Raw genomic sequence first — 17,617 nt, 5'->3', positions numbered from 1 at the left:
CTATTTCAAGTGACATATGTGCCATGGGAATGCAGCCAACTCTGGGGTGAAACATGGCATCTGTCTAGCAACTAATGACAGTAGCACCAAGAGGTGAAAAACATGTAGTCGCAAACTGAAATGAAAAATTGTCATCTGGGTTCTCATATAGCAATGCTGTTACTTTCACGGCCCGTCAATTTGTGTGTCTGGTATTAATTCTGCATGGTGTAAAACATTTGCGACTTTCTGAGCCCCAGGGAATGGAAACAAAAGAGGTCCAAATGCCTTTGAAATGAGAACATGTACAGTATGCTTTAATTTAAAAATATAAAACATTTTTGTTACTGATGTTCCTTGGAATCTACAATATATTATCTGTCACTTTGGTTCTTAAAGTTAACTTCTAGTTAAGAAAACTTGTTAATAAAATGAATATTGAAGTTCCAGATGTCTAGGTTGGAACTAATCCTGTCTCGGTATTTTTCAGCTGGAATTAAAGATTGAGGGGAGGCACAGATGTATGTTTCTAGAGCCTGCCAAGATTAGTTATGCCATTAGTCTGAATCACTTCCTGCCAGATTCTGGCACGACACTTCAAAGCTTATTGGGGTTAGGTGGCATAATGGGTTATTGCACTAGCTTTCAACCAGTGCAGAAGGGGTCACACTCAGGTCACTTGTTAAAATGAGTTTTGTGGGCTCTGCAAAGTCCTTAGAACATGCAAAACAGTCTGTTTAGTCTGGCATTTTAAGTGGCAGGGGACCATTGAGAAGGATGGGGAGTTATCCAGGTTTTTTGTTTCCATTTGTGATGCATTCAGTTTTTCTCTCACACCATAGGGTGGCTATTACCGGAGTAAGTGCCTAATTTTTCTACATCATGTACGTATAACTTATGATAAATTGATGTCATAAATACATATAACACCAGAGATTTTGATGTGACATGGAGCCTTTGCCCAAGAGAAGATTTAGGGTATGTCTACACTACAGTCATGGGATGTAACTGCAGCTCGTATAGACATACCTGAGCTAGCTTTAACCTGGCTAGCTCAGGTAATGGTGGTAGTAAAGCTGCAGCAGTGTGGGTTTCAATGCGGGCTGTACATGCTCCCCCAGAACCCTGGGTAATTACTTTTGACTAGCTCATGCTGACATCTGTATTGCTGTATCTTCACTGCCACCTGTATGCAAGCTAGCTAGATTAAAGCTAGCTCAGGTGTGTCTACAAAAGCTGCAGTTTCATCCTATGATTGCAGTGCAGACTTGACCTTTTAGTTTGAGGGGAAATGATAGCACAGGTCAGAACTGAGTACACATTACCTGGAAAATATAATTCTAACCTAATTCTGGCCAATATAATTGGTTCCTCATCTTCATATATACTGAACCGACATGCAATTTTTAAGGAAAAAACAGAAAAACAACAAAGCAGAAAATTCACCCATTCTGTAATGAGACAGCTTCTCTAGATCTGAAGGTGTTTAGTGATGCATAAAAGTTGGACTATGGTATTAGAATTATAACTAGTTGTATGGTGGTGGTTCCGTGGTAATGAGATAAAGTAGACTCTTGTTTTAATATTGGCTTCATACCTGTAGATACTTTCCTTGTAACTATTGGTGAAAGGGACCACTAGCTACATGCTTACTAATTTATTTCTCTGTGATCCTCAGACCGCATTGCTCGGAACCGCAAGACTATTGTGTGCCCAATGATTGACGTAATTGACCATGACCACTTTGGATATGAGACCCAAGCTGGAGATGCAATGCGAGGGGCATTTGACTGGGAGATGTATTACAAGCGGATCCCTATCCCTCCTGAATTACAGAAACCTGATTCTAGTGACCCCTTTGAGTAAGTTGTTGAAATGCAGAGTGGTGACAGATGGCTAACAAAAGGTGCCCTGTTATAGGGTTGCTTATGCCTTGTTGTACGGGGAGTCACAAGTTGGTGGTAAACTACCCTCTGTTTCTAGCAGCTATTTATTTTGTTGGGTAATACGTTTCATTTAGACCAAGAACTGTGGACACAGTCTCCTCCTATGGCTACTTTTTAGAAACCTAAACTCTGCAGAGGTTAAGTTAATGAAAATTGTAATGTCTAATGATCCTTGGAACATACGTTTGTGACATGATATTAGGGACACTAACAAATAGCTCATATGTCATTCTCCGGTAAAACCCGGTAGAACAATTAGACCAATTTTGATGATTGTTGTGGATTACAGAAACAATCATTTGGGATCAAACTGTTTCGTTGTTGCTGTGCCTGCCAGCCTTAAAGGGCGATAGAATAGGATCAAATTTCTGCATCAAAAAACTGAAGATCCACCTTTTGACTTCAAGCCCAAAAACTTACCATGCTAGGAAATCTTGCTAGGAAACTTGATTTCTGGTCTCTTGCTTCCCAGGCTGGAAGGGCAAGGAGGACTGCATATGTAACATGTTGGGGGTCCCTCCAGAAGAGGGAATTCCTTGTGTCACTCAACAGTGAACCAAGTAGCCAATATGAGGAGTGGCGTTGACTGGTTCCGAAGGGAGCCCTGTCCAATCCTCCTGGGTTGCAAGGAGTGGGAAAGGGTTGTAAAGCAAGGACAACTGGTAGATGCTCTGACAGAGGTGCAGAGGCACTAGGAGTGGGTGGTGAGAGAAATATTAATGGTATCTTGTTTTTCTTAATGTTCAGCTGAAACGCTGTATCTTGAATATGTTTGTAATACGGAGTCTGGTTTTTCCTTAAGGTCTCCTGTAATGGCTGGAGGACTGTTTGCAGTCGATAGAAAGTGGTTCTGGGAGCTGGGAGGGTATGATGCAGGTCTGGAGATATGGGGAGGAGAACAGTATGAAATATCCTTTAAGGTGAGCTATGTTCTCTGAAAATTACTTTTGCTTTGAAAAGATCTTGAAAACTAAGAAGCTCTCTGAGGTATGGAGCAAAAGTTATCTCTTGTGTGTATATAACAAGACGTTCAAAAGGTATGGGTGGTTGTAAGTAGAGATAGCCAGTTTAATTCATGACAGTGCTAAGACACAGAAAACAAAGCATTAGTGATAGTCAATTTGAAATGTGACAAAATATTACCTGTGTGGTGCCACAGGGTCCATTTTAGGACCAGTATTCAATATAAGCAAGGCCTGTAGTTCCACCTATTAGTAAGGTTGCTTGACATTTCTCATTACAAGGTCTTGTTTTCAGTTGCATATAACTTTCTCAAACTTTAATCGTTTGTGCTGGAATTTTCCATGCCAGGGTATCTTCCTTAGGATGATGTTTTCTGGAAAATTCTAGCCAAAATAGTTCAGTTGTGTTCAAGAACAAGGTTAGGGGGAAATACATTTTGCCCATGTTGTTTAAAACAGGTGTCTGGCAGCATTTTCTTTGAAAAGTTCTAGTGTCCCTGTGCTCTGGAACAGGACTTGAGCGATGTACTTTTGGGGTGTATTTTCACAAGGAGAGCAAAGCTGGCCAAATTATAAGCCTTTGAAAAATCACACATCTCCGACTTTGGTTTTTAGTAGCTAAAATTTCCAGAGATTCCATCCTCATTGAGCATGCTCCATTCCCTCACAGCTGCTAGTGCTGACCATGCTGCGTATGTACCATCTCCACAGAATAGATGAGTGTGCCCCCTCCAGGCCAGGGCTACAGGAGCGAAGCTGGGCTTTTCCTGTAATGGTTGCTACCAGCCGCTGCAGGCCAAAATGGGGCTGTGCATTGGAATTGAGAGCAGGGAGTCTGTCTCCTGTGCACACAATGGTACCCCCTTCTGGAGAATAAAGCCATTTGAGTTGAATGCAGAGGAGAAAAAGCTGAACCAGGGGAGGGAAGGAAGTAGATTGGGACTGGAGGAGATGGAGGGAGGGGAGCTGGTGAGAAAAGTGCGGGAGGAATGTGTGAACACTGAGATTGGATGAGGAGAGGTGTGGAGACTGGGACTGGCTGGACAAGGAGACGAACTTGGAATCAGTGGGGGGAGGAAAGGAAGGGGAACCTTCCAACTTTATCGGGAAAGGACGCAATTAGTCCTACAGACAGCCTCCTTTACTATCTAACCTGATTCATCTCTAGAGGGGGCCCATTGTGTGCATTGAATGAGGCAGAGGAAAAAGTGGTGTGCGGTCATGTAATTAGACTAACATAATGCGTAAACACAAGGGGGCTGAACTGAGATTGCACAGACAACTTTAATTCTGGCCTTTCCTAACTCCTGGGTGCTTGTCTGTGCAACTGCAGTGTGTCGGTTCTCGTTCTCTCTCTCTCTGTGTATGTCATACTGGATTGGAAAATACTGAACAGGATGCCTCTCTCTAAATCAATAGTACACATTCATCTAAAACCGGGTTTCTCAACCTGCAGGTGATGTCCCAAAATAGGGTTGACAATATGTACCAAAAGAATTGCCAGCTGCTCTGGTCCCACGGGTCTGGCTGGGCTTTGTTCCCTACTCCAGACGTTGCGACCTGTGCTCGGATCACGGTGACGCTCGTTTGACCCCGATCGTGACGGGAGGCTGGCCAGGCCAGAGTTTGAGTGATGTCTCCATGTGCCAGATTACAATGGCACTCACATGAATGTGGGGGCTGGGCCAAACCTAGTGGTCGCAATGTCCTGAGTGGGGAGCTGAGCCCAGGCAGCCACACGGGACTGGAGCTGTAAGAACGGTTAATGCAGGGGGGCCACTTAGATGGGGTGAGCAGTTCCCAGCGCCCTGTGCTTCAGGCCGCCTGTTCGCTTTAGGAAGGCTTCCCTGGGAGTTGGGTGGGGGAGGGCAGGCATTGAAGGGATCAGTGGCGGCAGCACCTGTTGTGCCTATCCTATTGTCCAGAGCTGCAAGACCAGGATGAGGAGGCCGCTCCTTCTCTGGGCTCCTTCCTGACAGCATGGGGCTGGGGCAGGGGATCTTGGGTGGCTGCCGCTGAGGAAGGGGCTCTGTGCTAATTCTCAGGCTCCCTCCGTGACATGGACGCTGTCAGAGATTCCCTGCTCCCCAGGAGGTGCCGGGGAAGCTGCCACTCATGGGGTTCCCTCAGCCGCAGCATTCACCTTCCCTGTGAGCCTGGCACTGGAACAGCCCATTTCCCCCGTCCACAGAGTCTGATGAGCCATCCCCGCCCTGGGAGGAGGGAGAAGAGAATGGGGAGCCTGGTAACCAAGCTCTAACAGAGGGTGGTTTCCTCTGGGGTCTCTGCACTCTGGTGTGTAGGCAGCTCTGGGGGCCACTGGGGGAACTGTCGCCTCTGGCTCTTCCTCAGAGGCTCTCAAACAGCTGAATCAGGTAGTGGCGGCAACTGTGCGGGCTGGGGGGGAGAAGCCCAGAGTGGAGCGATGTGGGGCTTTGAGGGAGGCAGAATCGTCAGGATCTTCACCCCACCTCAGAAGTAGGAGCTGCTTGGAGCCAAAGTGCCCCAACAGCAGCAGCTACTGCTGATGGGTTAAAGGACCGCATTTCACCATGAAAACAAGCTGATCATCTCTCCTCTGCCAGACTCCCCTCTTCTTATGGCCCTTGTCTTCTCACCCACTTTTTCTCTCTCTCCTTTATCTCTATTGTTCTTCTGACCCCACACCCTTATCCAGGAGACAGCTGCAGCTTACTTAAAATGGTAACCACAAGACGGGATCCAGATTTTTTGGGTGCCTATCTATATACAAATAGCTGGAAAACTTCAGGGGGTGGGAGTGGAAATGTGGGTAAAGCGGGAGGCAGACATAAGAATCTGGCCCAGAGTTCATACCAGAACTGGAGGAGAAGATTATCTAAATCATTTCTGGCGTCATAATGTTCTCTGCCATTTCAAAAAATTCAAGAGCTTCCTCAGACCTAAGTGGCCCCTGACCCCCCACTGACAGTTGCACCCTCCCCCCATTGAAATCTGAAATTGTGCCCCTTCAGGGGGTGAGTGCAGGATGGGTACTGCAAACCAAACCCTGCCCCTTCTCCCGCCATTGAAAGACTTGTATACGACAAGGGATTGAAAAGATTGAGACTTGGTGTAAAGGGCAGAGCAAAGAGCATAGGTGAGGTATAAAAAAGTGGATGGCATAAGAAAAGGGAGACAGGAGCCTGCTATTTTCCATGATACACATACAAGAGACAATCAAGGAGCCTGCCACTTAAAACTGATAAAAAGAGAATGTGTTTATGCACAACACAAATAATTAACTGGTGGACCTCAGTGCCACCGTACATCAGTAAGACCAGGAGTTTGGTAGGATTCATAAGAGGGTTAGATATATATATGGACAGTAAGAACATAGTTATATTGCAGTTTTTTAACCTCTAAATAAATATAAACTGTCATGCTTCAGGGCACAAACTGAGATCTGATGTGTATTAGGAAGACGTTTCTCCTTGCTATGAGGTTTCCTGCATTTCCTCTGAAGTGCCCAGCTGCTGCCAAAGGCCAGATGCTGGTCTAGATGGAGAACTGGTCTAATCCAGGGTGGCAGTGCGTATGTTTTTGAGGCTCTGACAATGGTTGTTTCATATGAATGAGGCTATTTTTTATCCCAGTTGTGACTGTTAAACTCTTAGACATTTGAGGATGACATAAGGAGACACTCTATTGGCCATGCTTTAATGCTGTTGAGATATCTATATCTTTTATAATCTTCCATTCTTCTGAAGCCATGGAAGTGTGTGAAAATTCTCACCTCCCACGTTAATATGTTTTCTCCTTACTGACATCTGCAGAACTCTGGCTTCACTTTTTCTCATTGTAGAACTCATTAAGAATGTTGGATCAGTAGACTCTGATGAATGAAGTTGCCTTTTCACAGAACAGGCACAGTATGGGTAATGGCTATGCAGACATCTCCACACTTAACAGTTGGTTGTTTCAGTCCTGGTTTAGAGAAGCCAGAGATGGGGATGGTTTAGTTTCTAACCAAGCAGTCCTGACTGCTAAGAGCTAGACTAAGACTGCTCTCATTTTGCATAAGCCCCAAACATTTGGAATAGTAAGTGACTGATGGTGATGACTCACCTGGCTTGGGGAAGGTTTTGTTAACCACTGCTGATTGCCTGAGCCCAAGACATGGGTTTGTGTGGCGCATGAATTTGCTGAGCAAAAATGGTGTCATTGCAACCCATGAGACTCCTGTTACCTTTGCTGCCATGAAATCATGCATCCTGAGATATCTTCAGTGAATCTGGAAGTGGCAGTGGATTTCACAGACAGAGGGAATTAATTTTTAAAGGTTAGTTAAAATGTATTTCTGTACAGAAGGCCCCCTTACGCCCTAGAGGGAATTCAACCCCATATCTCTGTTTAACTCAGTGGTGGTTTAATTTGCAATTTTCCTTTAACAGTTTACATGAGCATTTTGATTCTTATAGTCCTAGGGGCTACTGAAAGAAACTGGCTGGCGTCCGTATGGGTCCAACAGATGGTAGCAATGACCATGAAACAATGCATAGTTCAGCTTAGGCAGCCAGAGTCCCTGCTCCAGTTCATATCTTATTTGTTTCTTTCACCAAGTAGTTTCACAAATCTGCACGACTTTATGCTGTTTAAAGACCTATCAGACTCTGTTCATCTGGCAGTTACCACACCATAAATGATACTGTCCTCCCATTGTTTGTTTACAAAAGGCTAAGTAATAAAGCCATATTGGAGGTCTCTTGTCCTCTCTGTTGGGGGGGGGAGAATCTCCCCTTGGAGATTCCATTACAGTTGGATCCATTTATCCCTTTCAGTGTTGTGTAATGAAATTGTGTAATATTGTAATTCTCTGCAGGAGAGGGCAGAGGCAGCATTCATCTTCTTTCTCTTGGTCCCCTTTTGAAAATGCTGGTTTCCAAGAGCGATGACAGTGGCTATGCAATCCCTTTGTGTCTCATGCTGCAGCAGTCACACTGCTTGATCTACAGGAAACAAGACTCCTTCATTCATCTGTTTTGCTTATTCTCTCTGAAACGCAGTGTGTTTTATTTCAGTCCAGAGATGGTAATTTATGAAGGGCTAAATTTACTCTAATCTCAGCAAAGACCCTTTTTTCTTTCAGTTAAAATGAAAGAGGCTCATTGTATTTCAGAAATTAAGATAAATTGATACATTCATCTATGGCTCATAAATTTAATAATTGTGCTGGAATTACAAGACTAGAAGGTTTGTTCATAATAAAGAGACATGCAGATAGAATTCTGAAGCTATGAAATTTCTTGGCAAAAGGGAGATTGTCAGATAATTAAGGCCCTGATTTTAAAGCTAAGGTACGTACCTTCGGATTATTTATTATTAGGCTCAGCAGACTTCGCTTTTGTTTTTATAATTTCAACAGATTTGTTTATTTCTGTTAAATTCTTCTTTTGAGTGCTTGTTCATATTGCGTCTCGGTCTATGTAGCTAAGATCAAGTGTAATATCTGTTCTTAACCATTTAATATCTGATATGTCCATTCCAGTGTAGATGTGTGCTTGCCCGAAGCACTGCCTCCAGAAAGTTTTCCCTCAGTGGTATCTGTTGAGTTGGCACTGGTGCCCCCTGGGGTCACACGCTAATAGCACTGGTATAAAGGGTCCCTACAGCCCCCTCAGTTCCTTCTTGCTGGCTAACCCCGACAGGGGTGGAGGGTTGGAATGGACATGAGCAACGCATTTCGAAGGACAGCAGTTATGGAAGGGAATATAAAGGGAAGGGTAAACACCTTTAAATCCCTCCTGGCCAGAGGAAAAACCCTTTCACCTGTAAAGGGTTAAGAAGCTAAGATAACCTCGCTGGCACCTGACCAAAATGACCAATGAGAAGACAAGATACTTTCAAAGCTGGAGGGGGGAAAAACAAAGGGTTCTCTCTGTCTGTGTGATACTTTTGCCGGGACCAGAGCAGGAATGCAGGTCAGAACTCCTGTAAAGAGTTGGTAAGCAATCTAATTAGATATGCATTAGACTCTGTTTTGTTTAAATGGCTGATAAAATAAGTTGTGCTGAATGGAATGTATGTTCCTGGTTTTGTGTCTTTTTGTAACTTAAGGTTTTGCCTCGAGGGATTTTCTATGTTTTGAATCGGATTACCCTGTAAGGTATTTACCATCCTGATTTTACAGAGGTGATTCTTTTACTTAAATTAAAATTCTTCTTTTAAGAACCTGATTGCTTTTCACTGTTCTTAAGATCCAAGGGTTTGGGTCTGTTCACCTATGCAAATTGGTGAGGATTTTTATCAAGCCTTCCCCAGGAAAGGGAGTGTAGTGCTTGGGAGGGGGGAAACGCTGCCAAGTGGGCACTTCCCCTGTTCTTTGTATAACACTTAGGTGGTGGCAGCTTTTAACCTAAGCTGGTAAGAGTAAGCTTAGGGGGTCTTTCATGCAGGTCCCCTAGAGTTCAGAGTGAGGAAGGAACCTTGACAGAAGGTTAGTAACCATTTTTTCTTCTTTGAGTGCTTGCTCATGTCCATTCCAGTGTAGGTGACTCCCAAGCAGTAGCGCAGGTGGAGGGTTGGGGGTTTACTGACACACTGATTGTAACACAGCTCGGCCACTCTCAAGCTGACTGTACCTCGTACCAAGCCAGTGTTGTACTAAATAGCAGAGCAGGCTCATGGACACAGTGATGGTGGAATGAGGGAGTAGAAAATGAGGGAGTGGAGAAAGGGAGTGGAAATTGGCATTTTCTGTGCTTATGTTTGGTGAAAAATATCATTGGTGGCTGGATTTTTGTTCTTAAATAGTGAAAAATCACAAATCTTAAATAGCAGAAAGTAATTGACCCTCATTCCAGTCAGATCCCTGTTTGCAGTCAAAACATCACACACTGACCTCCTAGCTGGCTTCCTTTTCCTATGATTTCCTCCATCTCTTAAAACAGACAGGAATTGCTACACAAAGGCTAGTAAGCCATCTGTCTGTCCCAGTATTCAGTCTCCTGTAGTAGCCAAGAGGAAAGTGTTTTTTAAAAAAAAAAATTCTCCCTTCCTGTTTTTCTGTTCTCCCCCTCCCACCACCAGTCCGAGGAATGTGTATCCTTGCACCAATTTGCATAATACAGTACCCCCACGGTGTCAGCCATTCCCATGCAAGGGAACCTAGATACTACAGTGATGAGGGCCCTAGAAATACCTCTTCTGCTTCCCTTTTGTTAGTAAGGCTACGTCTACACTACCACTTTTGTCTGTACAACTTATGTCGCCGTCAGGGAGGTGAAAAAACCACACACCCAAGCGACATAAGTTACATGGACAGAAGGGCCGATGTGGACAGCGCTGTCAGTGGGAGAGCTCTCACCCGCACAGAGCGGCTACACAAGTGATTTTACAGCGGAACAGTTGCAGCAGTACAGCTGAGCCGCTGTAACCTCGCTAGTGTAGATATGGCCATGCTGTAGTGCCCAGGCTGTCCTATCTCCTTGCCTCGTCACAGATAATGCCTCTTGTGTTCATTCTGGTGATCAAATTGCTGTGCTTCACCCTTCTCCAGAAGCATCAAATGTGAACGCTTTCCCAATTTCCACAGCATGAACCAGGTTGCATGTTTTACAATAAGTCCAAATACTTCGCAGTTGCCATCTGCATGATTAATGTCTGGGCTTCCCTCCTGCCACCCCGCCTCCTACGTTAGCAGCACAGTTCTGATTTACGTTTCACCGCTGGCCCCGCTGCAGGTGCTCAGCATAGGGTGCAGCTGCAAAGGGGTTGCATCTGACAATGTTGCTGGTTTTATTGCTCAAATTAGCACTCATTGTGAGCCTTCACTGCTTATTCTGAGCATGTATTCAGGCAGCTCTCCAGCAGCTCATGTTTGCCCACAGGGAAACAGGCCCGGCATTCTACTGCTTTCTCTTAAGTCAGGGCAGAATACTTAATTCTGGAGGGGCTTGGGTTTGGATAAAGGGCAGCCTCTTTCCCATCTCCCGCTCCTTTGAATGCAGAGTTGATCTCCGTCTATCACCTAGCATTGCGGTCTCTATTCATCCCTGGCTACCAAATGAAGCCTGGATCAGGCGGCAAACTAGTTTCCTACCAAAGACCAGCAGGAAGGTGGAAAACACCCCAAAAGGGGATTACTGGACATGGCTGTTGTCGCTATGTCAAATACTCCAGACGGGGGGAAGGGTCCCCACCGATGATGACTGCTGCAGTAGGGGAGTGCTTTGTGCAGAGTCACACACCATTCCAAAGTTCTTTTTGCTATCTTAATCCCCTCTAGAGAAATAAGTTGCAGCTTTGGTGGTGGCTGATACTCATAGTGAGTGGGGCTGAGATCTACTCATTTGCTCTTTCCTGTTGCTTCCTTTGCTCTTACCTCCTTCCTATACAGAGAACTCCCTGATCTATCTACTGCCTCCTTTCTCTGCCACCTGCCTCAGAGACAGCAAACCACTCTCCTCTCCACCCACTTGTCCCTTCCTTTCCTTACTCCCCTTGAAGATAGTAGAAGGTTGGCTTTCTTTCCAAGGTCTGGCTGATCCCTTTGCTGCTTCCCAGTTCTCCGTGGGGCAGCATGTTGTCATTCTGGCACATTCTCTGGAAATTGTAGACTTTGTATATCCAAATAATTTGGAATTATGCTCTAACAGTAGTGTTTTTTCCTAACGTTTTGTACGACATTGCTACTTGGAGCAGCAGAAAGAGAATGTACTAGCATAATGTGAGGATAGTGGAGATGGGGTGAAGTATTACTTTGTTTCCCTATCATATTCCATCAGAAGATCTAAATTGCTTTACAGATGGTGAATGAAGCATTACAGTCCGGCAGAGAATACTGGGGTAATATTATCTATCTTAGAGTTAATCTGCCTAGGATCACACAGCCAGGGGTGAGAAATCCTGGCCCCATTGCAGTCAGTTGCAAAACTCCCATTGACTTCACTGGGGCCAGGATTTCACCCCAGTTCGCCTGATGCCAGACCCCACCTTCCCTCAAAACCCAGGATTGCAGTATTTGTGAATATTTCCATTATTCTGGAAAGAGATCTGATTAGATCACCAAATGAGTTACTGGCTCCCCTGACTGGCTTTATCTGTAGTCCTCTAGGAGCTTTAGTGATGGCTTCTAGAACCTTGAAGCTCATCTCATCAAAATGAAACTTTGATATCTACTGTCATGGTAGCCAGGGAAGATAGGAAGCTCCACATTATATCAACTCTACTCAGAATAAACACAGAACCACCCCAGCTATGTTTTGTCAACAAATCATGACAGACATTCTTGTGAAGGCACACGGTCCTGCCTTACAGAAAAGGAAAGTTGTCTCGGCACTTTTTAAAATGGTGTATTTTTAGTGTTGTGTTATGTCTCATACAGATTAACTGTATTCCTTACCTAAAACCAACTAACATGGGTAATTGATTTCATCCATTCTCTCAGCTGGCACACAGCTATTCTGAATTTTTGTCCTGCAGTTATTACTTGACAAACCCTTGATTATATGTTTTTTCTTCAATACTAACTTTCTAATTCTTTCTGTTAGCCATGTTTTGCTGATGCATGTCACACTTTTTTCCCCCTTTCCTCCAGTTTTATAGATAAGAGCTGGTAATTGTCTTCATAGAGGCTGTAATGAATTCTGTCATCACACAAAGAAGCTTGCTAATAAAACAAATCAAAGCAGCAATGAAAATGAATGGGAAGCATGCTTTAAAATTTAGATTTGTACTACTTGAATGCCACATTGTCACCTACAGAATGAGGAAATATTTAAAAGGCACCAAAAGCTGAGCTGGATATATTTGAAAGCTCCTTGTGGTATGTCAGTAGGACTCACAAAGCTTGCAGCTTTATTCCCAGAGTGCTGCAATTGCACAAAAATCAGTAGGCAGCCAAATGTTTTAAATTGTGGTCCGAAAAGTGGATATAGAAATTACCATCTTTGTTCCCTGTTCTTTCAGCAATTTTACTTGGCTTAATAGTCTGTCTCCTCTTGGGATCTTTTGTAATGATGTCGTCTTCTGTGATTGTAATCTTCTCTGATGCCAGGTGACTTCTTACATCAGTGATACTGATACTTTACACCCTTGTGCTTTGAGATCTACTGATGAAAAGTGCTATGTAAAAGCTCGGAATGACTAACCCTATTTCTCTGTTCTGTGTAGGTTCTCACACCCTGTTCTCCCCTCCCCCCCATAGTATCTGAGTGCTATCCAAAAATTGTAAATCTATGGCCTGCCTTAGCTCATCTAGCAAGGGTGTTCCATGGCAGCTGATCTTATTCCTACTGACTGCACAGTGCCTGAGTCCATGGTCCCAGAAGGGAAAAGAGTCTTTGGATAGCTTGGTCCCAGAGCACTGAGAGTCTTGAAGATTAAGACCAGGACTTGGTAGCTCATGGGCAGATAGTGCATGGATCCAAGCCCCAAAGTGATGTGCTCCTCTCAATCTGCATGTTATAAGGTGGCAGCTGTATTCTGAACCAATGGAGGTTCCTTAGGTTCTGTGGATTCACCCACAAGTATGATGTGTTATAACAATCTACTGTGGCTGGCATGTGCATGATCACTATGGCCAGACCTGAGTCTGACAAGATGGGATGCAGTCTTCTGTCCAGCTGCAGAAACTTTACATTCCTGTTATTGCTGTGTGTGTGACCTGTTTTAGGAGTCCGAGGATGGTGTTGTCTTGGAGGCTCTAGGGCACGTGCACTTTGCTCTCTTGCTCTCTTTTTCCTTTTTCCCTTTCATATCTCCCACACGTGGTGAAGGTGAGGCAGGAGGAACTGTGAGGTGGAGAGGAGATGAGTGAATGTAGGGCATGGAATGATGAGGCAGAAGAATGAGTCAATGGAGAGGGAACAGGGGTGTAGTAGTTTTAAAAAAAAAGTGGGTAAATTAATCTAAATTAAATTCCATATTCCCTAAATGAGAAGTGGATAAACTCATTTACTTGATGACAGGTTTCAGAGGAACAGCCGTGTTAGTCTGTATTCGCAAAAAGAAAAGGAGTACTTGTGGCACCTTAGAGACTAACCAATTTATTTGAGCATGAGCTTTCGTGAGCTACAGCTCACTTCATCATGATGAAGTGAGCTGTAGCTCACGAAAGCTCATGCTCAAATAAATTGGTTAGTCTCTAAGGTGCCACAAGTACTCCTTTTCATTTACTTGAGTTTATCCTCGACTACGCTGCTGGGGGTGGGAGAGACTGCTTATACATTTTAAACTTGTGTTCAGGCAGTCCTTTTATCTGCACGCAATGCTAATGCCTTGGGATGAGGAAGAGCACAGCTGGTGTAGCCTCCCATAGGTAGAAGCAAGGTGCCATTATTTCTTGGCCTTAGTGGCTCCTTCAGCCTTATTGATCACTAAAGCTCTGCAGGCTTTCCCTGGCTCCGAAGACTCTGCAGTCCTCCTCCCAGTGCAGATAGTCTGTGTAACTCATAAATTCCAGGTTTCTCTCACTGCTTCTGCAGCCATCCTTGCTTCCCAACCAAGTTCCATACATTGAATCCTGCTTTCTGCATGTTATAAGGTGGCAGCTGTATGAGCCCTGAAGAGCTGCTGAAGCCCTTTGCAGATCTGCATTATGTGGGCTTAAAATATCACTGTATAATACTGAATACTTGGTCTCTTGGTCAATAGAACTTCTGATATATCCAAGCAGTGAAATCCTATCCCAGCCACTGCTGCAACCTGCCACTAATGTAACTTGTATTGCACAGGAGTTAGAGTAAGGAGCACCACTCTAATAGTACCAGTAGAAAGGACAACTGAAAGGACTCCAAAAGTTAAATGGAGTACAGACTTTAGTCATCTGCAGTAACTGTCCTGTCCTCTCAAGATATAACAGTAATTAAAAAGTACTAAAGGAACAAAAATCCATAGACCAGAGTTTCAGTCAAAATTCCTTTTTGTATTCTTTACAATAATAAATATTTGATTAAAGTATTCTGGGTTAGTGGAATTCTGGTCTCAGGAAACTGTGATAATATGAAGAGATGAAACTTCATTAAGCTATACACAGGAAATGACAATGATTATTAAATGGCTAGGGGCCAGTAGATAGAGATGAAACTCCAAAGGACTTTGGTGTAATAACTAGTAATTATGCAGCCGCCTTGGCCAAATATTTCATTCCCTTACTAAATATTTAATATTGTAGCCATAGAATGTTAGTGAATTGCCTTCTATGCATGAAGCTGTTGACTAAATTCATTGTACAGTGAATTGCAGGAGTCCAAATTAACCATGATAATGGCGTGGACCAATAACGCTACCTTAGCTTGCAGGCCAGTGGTCACCATCCTGTAATATTTATATATCTCACATATAGTATATATTTATATATCTCACATATAGTGATTTTGGGTACTGAGGGGGGGATTTGGGTATCAAATCAAGAGCAAGACAATGTCAAGTGTCTCCTACTAAATGAAAGCAGGAAAAAATAGAAGAAGCTGTTTGAAGGTCAATAGGAACCAGGAATCTACCTAATGGAGCCTCGGTCAGGTAGTTAAATGTTTGTCTGCCCCTCCTTTGCTAAGACAAGCACTTTATTTTAATTAAAAAAAAAAGCCAACTGAGTCGGAAGCCAGTCCTCTTAAAGTGCAATATCCTATTTTTAACTTATAGATTAGATGTTCTCTGACTGGCTGAAGCTCCTAAGTGTATTCCTTAAACCTACTGGAATGCATTTACTCACTGGTACAGAGAGCAGCATTCACTCTTTCATTCACGTAGTCAGGCAAAAAGATTACATCCGCATTAATCTAGGTATAAAAGAAAGATGTTAAAGGATGATGGCACAGAATCAATGTCTCTGCATGGAAAACAAACTTCTTGGCCTCACCTTGACACTAATCAGGCATCAGGTCATTATTCTGCAACTAATGCTCTATTCCATTGACTTTCTCTTACTTTTTTTTAAATGTAATTGTTTTCACCAGACAGGGACTTCCACTAATTGGAGGGCTGCAGAAGCTAGGAGTGTGTCTCTGCATTAAAAGCATAGCATTGATCTCCTAGACCTAGACTTTGCTCTGATACCCAGCGACAGTACAAAAGCATGGGAGCCAGTATTTTCTGGTTTGAAGCTTAGGCAGGTTTGTGAATAATTCCATTGAGTGTTTGTGTAGCACATGATCTGACCTATAGTGTTGCCCCCCAAGTTACTTTTGGAGCTCTTGCCTGACGCAGAGCACAGGATTTGGCATGGGGATCCAATTTTTAATCCCTGTGTGCAATAATACACCATTTCACTTTAACTTGGGAAATAATCTGTGTCGGAGCTGTGCTGTTCAGAAAGAATCTTTTGCTTTTTCCCACCCGATGACCAAGGATCTAAAGAGCATCTCTACAGCCAATATGCTAATCTTTTGGCGAAACTGAAAGATGCCTGACTGAGCAGCCAGCAATCAGGTTTGAAGTTAGTATTTGAGGGACCGGCTGAATCAGTCTTTAAAGTACAAAGCTTCCATAAATCTTCCTATATTGAACATTTTTTGCTTTTCAGCTGAAGTGTATTCCGATTGTGTATCTGTCCCTCTCTGCCATCCTACAGGTGTGGATGTGTGGGGGTCGCATGGAGGACATTCCTTGCTCCCGAGTGGGTCATATCTACAGGAAATACGTTCCTTACAAGGTTCCAACAGGAGTCAGCCTGGCGAGGGTAAGTGTTTTTTTCTAAATAACCTTCCTTTGCAACTTTAGAGGCCCAGGGATAGGCATGTTGAGGACTCCACAAGCCTCAACTCTCCCTATCTTGTATCATGCTTAGAGATGGGAAAAGTCCTACTGGCTTAGCAAATTTGTCCCTCTGTTGCGGCAAGGTACATTCATTCTCCCCTGCCCCCTCCAATAGAGAGGAAATCTAATCGTAACCAGAAGCTACTCTGGATCTTGACCAAAATTCTCGGCGCATTTGGAGTTATGGGGCTGTGTGCTTGGCTGGCTGTCGGCAATACAATCCCAGTAAAAGTACTGTATGCTTTTATCATTGAAATTTTACACAGTCATAATAGCTCAGAATACATTCTGGGCAGTGTGGTACAGGATGGTGATTGTGCTGCTTCAATGATAGAAAGACTTTTCAGCCTCATAGCATGTCATGGGTGTTCTCATTCCGTAATATGGTAATACTCCGTTTAAATAAAGGGATCTCATTATTATATTCCAGTATAATTAATGTAAGCTTCTAGGCTCGTCTTATGAAGGTGGTGTGCAGGTTTCCTTTGAGGATGAGGACTGAGAGGTCAGATATGGTGTGATCATTTTGTGATAAACATCATATCTCCCATGGGTCAATACTTATCATTTTTCTGTGCCAGTTCACCCAAGCTTAGTGATTGCTTCGTTTCACCCACATAGTTGCTACCGGGGCGTTCAGTGCACTGGATGAAGTGCACCACATGCTTTGATAGGCATGTGTAGGACCCATGAATCTTGAAGGGCGTGTTGTGTAGAGTATTGATCATCACAGCAGTGGAGATACATCTACAGGTTCACAGGCAGATACCACTGAATATGCTCCCAGGAGAAAATCCAGGATTTACACTTCAACACAGTTAAAAACACCAAACAAGGACACTCTACCAGAGAAGTACATCGCATCATGGAGCAAGCCAACCTTCTACTATCTTCAAGGGGAGTAAGGAAAGGAAGGGACAAGTGGGTGGAGAGGAGAGTGGTTTGTTGTCTCTGAGGCAGGTGGCAGAGAAAGGAGGCAGTGGATAGATCAGGGAGTTCTCTGTATAGGAAGAA

General features: G+C 43.8%; 1 protein-coding gene, 1 long non-coding RNA gene and 1 pseudogene across 4 annotated transcripts in view; 2 read left to right on the top strand and 1 right to left on the bottom strand.

The window, feature by feature from the left end:
• LOC125641876 (uncharacterized) overlaps window positions 1-17,617 on the bottom strand; it is an 89,568-nt gene that overhangs the window by 45,397 nt on the left and 26,554 nt on the right. The window lies entirely within an intron of this gene.
• The window catches only part of GALNT10 (polypeptide N-acetylgalactosaminyltransferase 10), a 127,191-nt gene that overhangs the window by 94,761 nt on the left and 14,813 nt on the right, over window positions 1-17,617 (top strand). For all 3 annotated transcript variants that reach the window (XM_048862389.2, XM_048862386.2, XM_048862387.2), the window contains exons 6-8: window positions 1,658-1,841; window positions 2,728-2,845; window positions 16,419-16,526. In XM_048862389.2, the coding sequence (XP_048718346.1) occupies window positions 1,658-1,841; window positions 2,728-2,845; window positions 16,419-16,526 (410 nt within the window). The remainder of the gene's footprint in view (window positions 1-1,657; window positions 1,842-2,727; window positions 2,846-16,418; window positions 16,527-17,617) is intronic.
• LOC125642011 (U2 spliceosomal RNA) lies at window positions 8,315-8,424 on the top strand (annotated as a pseudogene).

This window comes from Caretta caretta, chromosome 8, assembly GCF_965140235.1.
Source record: "Caretta caretta isolate rCarCar2 chromosome 8, rCarCar1.hap1, whole genome shotgun sequence".
Lineage (NCBI taxonomy): Eukaryota > Metazoa > Chordata > Testudines > Cheloniidae > Caretta > Caretta caretta.
Note: the sequence above shows the minus strand (reverse complement) of the source record. Positions and strands in the feature narration are given on the sequence as shown.